This window comes from Notolepis coatsorum (assembly GCF_963971535.1).
Source record: "Notolepis coatsorum genome assembly, contig: SCAFFOLD_4932, whole genome shotgun sequence".
In the NCBI taxonomy this organism is placed as follows: Eukaryota; Metazoa; Chordata; class Actinopteri; order Aulopiformes; family Paralepididae; genus Notolepis; species Notolepis coatsorum.
The window spans coordinates 1-9,541 of NW_028170379.1; the positions used below are offsets into that span (position 1 = coordinate 1).

At 44.2% G+C, this 9,541-nt stretch overlaps 1 protein-coding gene across 1 annotated transcript; it reads left to right on the forward strand.

Annotated features, from left to right (window-relative positions):
* Window positions 1–125: 125 nt before the first annotated feature.
* LOC311248547 (dedicator of cytokinesis protein 10-like) lies at window positions 126–4,271 on the forward strand (the record flags this gene model as incomplete). Its single annotated transcript, XM_084339414.1, has 3 exons — window positions 126–226; window positions 1,764–1,886; window positions 4,158–4,271. Coding segments are annotated over exons 1-3 (333 nt in total), but the record flags the coding sequence as incomplete, so codon positions are not given.
* Window positions 4,272–9,541: the final 5,270 nt, after the last annotated feature.

Sequence of the window (9,541 nt, forward strand, 5' to 3'; positions counted from 1 at the left end):
ACGAGACGGAACGCGAAGCCGATAGTAACGAGACGCGGGTGGATGAAGATAGATGTTTTTTCCCCCCCCCGAATCACTTGCTGACCTGCTCCGATGTCACTTCCTGTATGAAACCACAGCTTCCTTCTCCATGGGCTGGGCGGCGTTCATGTGCATCAGTCCCAACGTGAAGGAAGAGGGAGCGATGAAGGAGGACACCGGGACTCAGGACACACCCTACACCGAGGTACAGGGACCTTCGACACCTGCCTCAGCCCAGACAGTTACCCTTTTAGACGTTAAAGCTGCAATACCTCTTCTGACTAGGGATGCTCGATATTGGCTTTTTTACCGATACCGATCTACCGATATTGTTCAACTCTTAATTTCCGATACCGATATCAACCGATATCACATTTTAATGTCGATATCGGCCGATAATATCGGTAGGCCGATAATATCGGACATCATTTCTATAGAAATGTAAAAAAAAAAAAATTGAAAACCGATACCGATATTTTCCTATATCACATTTTTATGCCGATATCGGCCGATAATATCGGTAGGCCGATAATATCGGACATCCCTACTTCTGACCACTATATTATCATACTATACACACAAGTAATAAAAAAGAAACAACGTCACAATACTATACAATATGATACTATACACACAAGTAATAAAAAAGAAACAATGTCACAATACTATACAATACAATACTATACAATATGATACTATACACAGAAGTAATAAAAAATAAACAATGTCACTATACAATATGATACTATACACACAAGTAATAAAAAAGAAACAATGTCACAATACTATACAATACAATACTATACAATATGATACTATACACACAAGTAATAAAAAAGAAACAATGTCACAATACTATACAATACAATACTATACAATATGATACTATACACACAAGTAATAAAAAAGAAACAATGTCACAATACTATACAATACAATACTATACAATATGATACTATACACACAAGTAATAAAAAATGAACAATGTCACAATACTATACAATACAGAATATACAACAATCACAGTGTCAGACAGTTGTGAGCACACACATGAATACTGCACTTGAAGGGTGGAATACTGCACTTGAAGGGTAGAATATTACACTTGAAGGGTGGAATACTGCACTTGAAGGGTAGAATACTGCACTTGAAGGGTGGAATACTGCACTTGAAGGATAGAATATTACACTTGAAGGGTAGAATACTGCACTTGAAGGATAGAATATTACACTTGAAGGGTAGAATATTACACTTGAAGGGTAGAATACTACACTTGAAGGGTAGAATACTGCACTTGAAGGGTAGAATACTGCACTTGAAGTTGGGAGAAAATTGCATTCAATGGTTCTATGTTGCACAGTGTGGGAGGAGGGGAGAGGGGTGGTGTTAGTGCATCAGAGTGGGAGGAGGGGAGAGGGGTGGTGTTAGTGCATCAGAGTGGGAGGAGGGGAGATGGGTGGTGTTAGTGCATCAGAGTGGGAGGAGGGGAGAGGGGTGGTGTTAGTGCATCAGAGTGGGAGGGGGGGAGAGGGGTGGTGTTAGTGCATCAGAGTGGGAGGAGGGGAGAGGGGTGGTGTTAGTGCATCAGAGTGGGAGGAGGAGGGGTTAGGGTTAGCACTAGTATATTGTGCTGTTGGTTACTGTACCTGTGCTTGCCGTGTGCGTGCCGTGTGCTTGCCGTGTGCGTGCCGTGTGCTTGCCGTGTGCGTGCCGTGTGCGTGCCGTGTGCGTGCCGTGTGCAGGACACTCTGGTGGAGCAGCTGGAGCTGTGCGTCGACTACCTGTGGAAGTCAGAGAGACACGAGCTCATCGCTGACATCAACAAGCCTGTCATCGCTGTCTTCGAGAAAAGGAGGGATTTCAAGGTAACCGTTAACCACATTTAACCTTTATTCAACCATGCGGGTCAATTGAGAACAAATTCTTTACATTTACATTTAGTCATTTAGCTGAACGCTTTTATCCAAAGAGACTTACAAGTTCTGTACGACAAGTCATCAGGAAGGAAGGGTACAACTCTTTCAGCTGAGTAACAATGTTTTTTTTTTTATGCTCCAAGGTGTTTTAATTGTGACAAAAAAAATTTCAGATACAACGTTTCGACCCTTCTGGTCTTTTTCAAGTATGAACACAACAGACAATTACATCTTTTTTATACAGGAAATGAAATGAATAAATGAGCTATCAGCCCCACCTGGTGATCAGGGGCGGTACCAAGACTTGCATGATTTTCTTATACATTTACAATTTGGGTGTCCCCATAGCGTGTATATTTTCCATAACGGAGTTGCACTTCTGCGTTCGGTTTGCGCAATCTGATTGGCCACTGATGTTTTTTTCAGCGCCAATCGCGTTACTCCTAACAATCACGCCAGCAGGCTGTTACCCTAACCCTAACCTTAACCAACTAACCCTAACCCTAACCCTAACCCTAACCCTAACCTTAACCCTAACCTTAACCAACTAACCCTAACCCTAACCCTAACCCTAACCCTAACCTTAACCCTAACCTTAACCAACTAACCCTAACCCTAACCTTAACCAACTTCGAAAGAGAGCGACTTCAAAAGAGTCGCCAAGCTTAACCAGTTTGTTAGGAGTAACACGATTGTTGCTGAAAAAAACGTCAGTGGCTAATCAGATCGCGCAAATCGAACGCGGAAGTGCAACTCCGTCAGGGAAAATATACATGCGTCCCCATAACACAAATTAGGTTATGGTTAGGGTTATGGTTAGGTTAGGGTTATGATTAGGTTATGGATAGCTTATGGTTAGGATTAGGTTATGGTTAGGGATAAGGTTAGGGTTGGTTACAGAATGCATGTAAGTCTAGTTTCAAGTTCAAGTTTCAAGTTTCTTTATTAGTTGTCATACAGAAATACAGAATACTTTGCATGAAATGCTTCTTTCTGTTTTGCTCCTGAGAGTGTGCTGGATAATAACAAGATAGTATAAAATAAGTATAATATAAGTATAAAATAGAAAGTCAAGTACGTAAACAAGTATAAACAACAACATTTTTCAATATACCTATATACAGTATGTACAGTACAGTGCAGGTACAGTACAGTGTAGAAATGGTGAGGTATAGCTTAGCTTGTGGTGCCACCGTGTGGTGGTGAGGTGCAATGAGGTGCAATAAGGAATGAGATTGTTGTGCAAATTTCCTTACCAATAAATATAAATATAAAGTGTGTTAGTGTCTAAAGTGGTAAAGTGGGTGCTACAGTGTGTTGTTTATTTAATTTACCCTCAAGTTGTCAAAAAACCACAGTATTTTTATGATCATATAGTTTACATAAGAGAAGAACATGACCATATTACTAGACAAGCTACGTCAGGCCATCTAATGGCACCTAAACCGAGAACAAATCTACTCAAATCTTCTGTGACTTACAGAGCTATAATGGAATGGAACTCATTGCCAAGCTACTTAGCTGAAATAGAATCCAAGGCTACATTTAAGAGGAAGTTAAAGTGCCATCTGCTGATGAGCATGCACTGAGCCATTATGGCAAAGAGGTGAAAACCAGTTGACTGTGGGTTGTGTTTAAGTTGATGGCGGTGAGTGCTGCTCAGGAAGCACTATTTGTTTGATTTGAGTTATTTAAGTTATTTTCACGTTGGTTGTGTTTAAGTTGATGGCGGTGAGTGCTGCTCAGGAAGCACTATTTGTTTGATTTGAGTTATTTAAGTTATTTTCACGTTGGTTGTGTTTAAGTTGATGGCGGTGAGTGCTGCTCAGGAAGCACTATTTGTTTGATTTTAGTTATTTTAGTTATTTTATTTGAATGCTTTTTGCCGGTGGATATCTTGTACAATATCATTCTAACTGATGTTGATAGTGATGTACTGTAGTTGATGATGTGACTGATGTTGATATTGATGTAATGTATTGATGTTGATGATGATGTAATGTATGTATTGATGTAATGTAATGTAATGTATTGAACGTTGTTGTACATTTGTGCGTGCCGGACCCCAGGAAGAATAGCTTTTGCCTAGTGCAAAAGCTAATGGGGATCCTAAATAAACATAAACATAAACATAAATGTGTGTGCGTGTGCCTGTGTGTGTGTCTGTGTGTCTGCGTGTGTGTGTGTGCGTGTGTGTGTCTGCGTGTGTGTGTCCCACAGAGGTTGTCGGAGCTGTACTACGACATCCACCGTTCCTACCTGAAGGTGACTGAGGTGGTGAACTCAGAGAAGCGTCTGTTTGGGCGCTACTACCGTGTGGCCTTCTATGGACAGGTGAGGAACCGTTGGATACTCACTCACACACACACACACACACACACACACACACACACACACACACACACGCACACACACACACACACACACACACACACACACACACACACGCACACACACACACACACACACGCACACACACACAGACACCTCTCCCAGATAACACCCCACACCAGACATTTTGTAGTTTAAGGTTTAGAAGCCACATTCTACGGACTGCACTGTAGCCTGATGGTAGCCTGAGTATGTGACCATACTGTTATGTCGCTGTTGTCAAACCAAAACTCTACGTTTTCATGTATTACTTAGTGTATTATTATAAGTGAAAGTGAAAGTCCAAGTCCACTTTATTTTCAATCTTCTATTTGTGCAAGACATACAGACATTTTAAATTGCGTTCCCCCATTCCCACTGTGTATATAAAAAAAGATATAGACAATATATACAATACCTCCTCATGGCTGCTGATGCTGGCAACATCAACATCCTCATCCTCCTGGACCTCTCAGCTGCCTTCGACACCATCTCACACTCAATCCTCCTAGACCGCCTGGAAAGTGTCCTTGGCATCACTGGTACCCCCTTGTCCTGGTTCACATCCTACCTCACCAACAGGTGGCAGTATGTTTCCCTCGGGGGCTCCAGGTCAGCTCCAGCACTTGTTAAACAGGGTGTTCCCCAGGGTTCGGTGCTAGGTCCGCTCCTTTTTATGATTTACCTCCTCCCACTCGGTGACATCATAAGGAAACACGGCCTCCACTTCCACTTCTATGCAGACGACACACAGCTCTACCTCCACACCAAACCCTCGGCCCCCCTCCCCCCCCCCTCCCTCACTGCCTGCCTCCAGGACATAAAAACATGGATGACCACCAATTTCCTTCAACTCAATAGTAAGAAAACCGAACTCATAGTTGTAGCCTCCCCAGCCCTCCTCCAAAAGATCGACCACCTTGTTCTCTCTGTGGATGGCTACTCCATCTGCCCCTCCACAGAGGTAAGGAACCTGGGCGTCATACTGGACTCCACCCTCTCATTTCACCCTCACGTCAAGTCTGTCACCAGATCCGCCTTCTTCCACCTCAGAACCATCTCCCGCCTCCGCCCCTCACTCTCCGACACCTCAGCGGAAACACTCATTCACACCTTCATCACTTCCCGCCTCGACTACTGTAACGGAGTCCTTCTTGGTGCCTCCAAGAAGGTTCTGGATCGTTTACAGTACGTCCAAAACTCTGCTGCGAGGGTCCTCACGTGCACCAAACCCTGGCAGCACATCACCCCCACCCTGCAAAAACTCCACTGGCTCCCCATCAACTATCGAATCCCCTACAAGATCCTCCTCCTCACCTACAAATCCCTGCACGGGTTGGCCCCTTCCTACCTGACCAACCTACTCCACCCCTACACTCCAGCACGAGGCCTCCGCTCCTCCAACTCCGACCTCCTCACCGTCCCCCGCACCAGGCGTTCCACACTGGGAGACCGAGCTTTCGCTGCAGCAGCCCCCAGACTGTGGAACTCCCTCTCCCCCCTCATCCGAGGCTCTGACACCATCAACCTCTTCAAAACCAAGCTAAAAACCCACCTGTTCACACTTGCCTTCACGCAACACGGCCCCGCTCCCAAGTAGCCCACCCCTGACTCTTTTTAAGCCACAGATTCCGTTGTTTTGTTTTGTTTTGTTGTTTGTTTGTTTGTTAATTTTAACCACTTCATCCAATTGGACAGAACTTGCCTCCTTTTTTTATTTATTTTTATCTCTTATCTTATTTGTTTTTTCTTGTTGTTACTATACACAGATCTTTTATGTATTTTATTATATATATTTTTTCAATTTTATTACTTACTTTTATTTTTTTCCATCCTTTCCTTGTACAGTGTCCTTGAGTCTGAGAAAGGCGCTTCTCTCTTAAAATTCAATCTATTATTATTATTATTATTATATAAACACAAAAGTAAAAAAAAATATAGGACACAATATACAGGACTGCAAGATATGTACAATATAAACATTCAAATGAGCGAAAATTAGCTAGTGCATTCTTCTTTTCTTTAAAAAATTTAAAATGTACCCAGTGGTCGATGGCCACTAGAATAATTTTTTGGTACACATCAAGTAACTTGGAATGAGAAAGAAAAAAAACAATAACAAAAACTAAAAAGAATAAAACAAAATAAAACGAAGACCCCAAAGCAAGCAAAGCTAGTGCATTCTTCATAATAAATAAAAGTTCATGGTTCCAGTTTTCTTCGTTTATCTTAATCTTTTTTTTGTCCACTTTTTCTCCTTTTTTTCTATTTTTCTCCCATCCCAATTCCATTGTGCCAATTCTCCCCTCCCCTGTCTTGAACGTTGCTCACATATGCCCCCCACTGGCCGGTTGTAGGGAGGATAGAAGCCTTGCATCACGTGTGTCCCCTCCGGTACACGAGGAGGCAGCCTGTCACATCTTTTCACCTGCCAGCGCGGACTCTCATTGGCGAGGTGTAACGTGTGGGAGGCTCACACTACCCCCGCCATATCCTGTCTCTGCTGTGCAGGCGTCACCCAACCGACCTGTAGGAGTCGCTGTCCACAACATCCAGATTACCACCCATCGACTTCCACCCGCTAACTCTGCCAATTGAATCAGTATGACGGCTGGCCCAAGCCGGAGGCAACGCCGACAGCCGGAGCCGAATCCGGTGTCTCTTGCGTTGGTGCCGAGCGCAATGTCCGCTGCGCCGATCGTTTATCTTAATCTAAAGGGAAGTTCACCCAAAATACGAAAAACTAAACTTAATGTCCTCTTCCCCAGAGGGCCATCTATCCATCCAGATCGTTTTGGGTGCGACTTGACGACGAGGTTTGGAGCTTTCCGCCGTAGAGATGTCTGCCGTCACTCCAGTACACTGGAGCATTAACTAGACATTATTGTGTGGCGTCAAAAGATGTCATTCGGGGGGGGGGGGGGGGGGGGGGCTCCGGTAGCACACACCACATGGCGCGCTGAGTCGCGAAGCGGTCGTCCCGGGTTCGTTTCCCATGCAGTCCCGGCGACCATTTGCCGCATGTCTTCCCCGCCTCTCCTCACGTTCTCCCTCTCTCCCTCTATCGGTCCTGCGTGGCCAGAAAAAGCTGAAGATGCTATAAATAAAAGTTTAAAAAAAATTATAATAATAAAAAAGATGTCATTTGGAGAAACTCTTGTCCTTCTCCTTCCAGAAATCATGACACGGTCGCTGGCGATAATCCACAGACCTCGTTGTGAACAGTTTCATCGTGAAGTAGTTTCTACTGAAGTACACCTGTGTGCCGTACTGTAACGTCCGCCGTAATAATCCTTAATGAAATTTGATTTGATTTGATTTGATTTTATTAGGGATCCCCCATTAGCTGGTGCGATAGCAACCAGCTAGTTTTCCTGGGGTCCACACACACAAAAAAACATACAAAAACAACCACTATTGCAAAAACAAAATGATTAAAAGTCAGTACACACAAATTGAACTTCACCTTTATTATGTGAAGTGGTCCTTTACAGTGGTGGCAAGTAACTAAGTATTTTTACTCAAGTACTGTACTTTCTGAGCTAGTTGTGCTTCACGTAAGTATTTTCATCTCAGGGAACTTCATACTTTACCCATCAGTTACTAGTGACTTTGATGAAACATATTTTGCGTAGAAAACATGGCAACGATCGATTAAGATGAAGATGATGTACTCTCAAATTTGAAGGCTGCCAACTTCAATAGGACATCAGAGAGTGCAGTATAACTGGACCACATGCCACTTTAACATGACCTGTAGAGGTCAATGGGTAGAGGGTTGAATGGTCCCAAGCACTGGGATACGCAAACGTTATGTAGAATGCATACTTTTACTTTAGATACTTATAAGTACATTCAATATGAAATACGTCTCTACTTTTACTTTAGCAAAGGAACTGTGTACTTCTTCCACCACTGGTCCTTTATATGCCGATTCCATTCAAACAAAAAAAAAATGAAGAAAAAATGGGTGTTCAATCTGAAAATAAGGCAGGTCTCTTTTGGAGATAACAAGGTCCTGATCAGACAGCAGCGATCAGAGTCTATCCACACGTACTGTACCACTGGAGCTAGGCTACCAGCATGCTTATTGTACTACATGTAAACAGTGACCCTGTGTCAAAACAGTATCCACTACGTAGCACTGTGTGGAGCTCACTGTGGAACTCATCGTATCATGTTAATAGAGGGAAGATATGTGGAGGACATCTGTACGGAAGAAGCAGGATGGAGAAGATAAGCGAGAAATAGTCCGTTCCCTAATGAAGACATGAGACATGGGCCGGATCTTCTGTATTAGAGAGGCGTAGTTATATGGAGAGAATGATGTAGATCAGAGAAGCTTCCTTTCACTGATTCAGTCTCTTTAATTTCTCTGTCTGCTCTTCTCTTATTTTTATTTTATTATTTTCTGTATCAAGATTGCGGTAAGTTTTTTTTTTCTCCCCCTCTGTTTTGGTTTGTCCTCTCTCTCTCCTCTCCCTCTCTATCTCTCCCTCTCCCCTTCCCCTCTTCTCTCCATCCCCCTCTCATCTCTCTCCCTCCTCTCTCTCCTCTCTCTTCTCTCTCTCTCTCTCTCTCTCTCTCTCTCTCTCTCTCTATCTCTCTCTCTCTCTCTCTCCTCTCTCTCCTTCCCCTCTCTCTCTCATCCCCTCTCTCTCTCCTCTCTCCCTCTCTCTCTCTCTTCTCTCTCTCTCTAGCCTTCTCCTCTCTCTCTCGTCTCTCTTCCTCTCTCTCTCTCTCTCCCCCTCCTCTCTCCCCCTCCCTCTCTTCCATCCCTCTCTCTGCTCCTGGTGTCGTGGGGTAGAATAGCATAGACAATACATGTCTGACTCTCTCTCCCCCCTCTCACTCTCTCTCCCATCCTTTCCTCTCCCCCTCTCTCTCTCTCCCTCCCTCTCTCTCTGCTCCTGGTGGTGTGGGGTAGAACAGCATAGACAATACATGTATCTCTCTCTCCCCCTCTCTCTCTCCCCCCCCCCCTCTCTCTCTCGCCCCTCTATCTTCCATCCTATCTCTCTCTCCCCCTCTCCCCCTCCTCTCTCTCTCCCTCTCTTCCCCCCCTCTATCTCTCTCTCCCCTCTCTATCTCTCCCTCTCCCTCCCCCAATATCTGTCCCTCTCCCCCCCTCTCTCTCCCCTCTCACTCCCCTCTCTCCCTCTCTCTCCCCCTCTATCCTCTCCTCTCACCCTCTATCTCTCCCTCTCCCTCCCCCCTATATCTCCCCTCTCCCC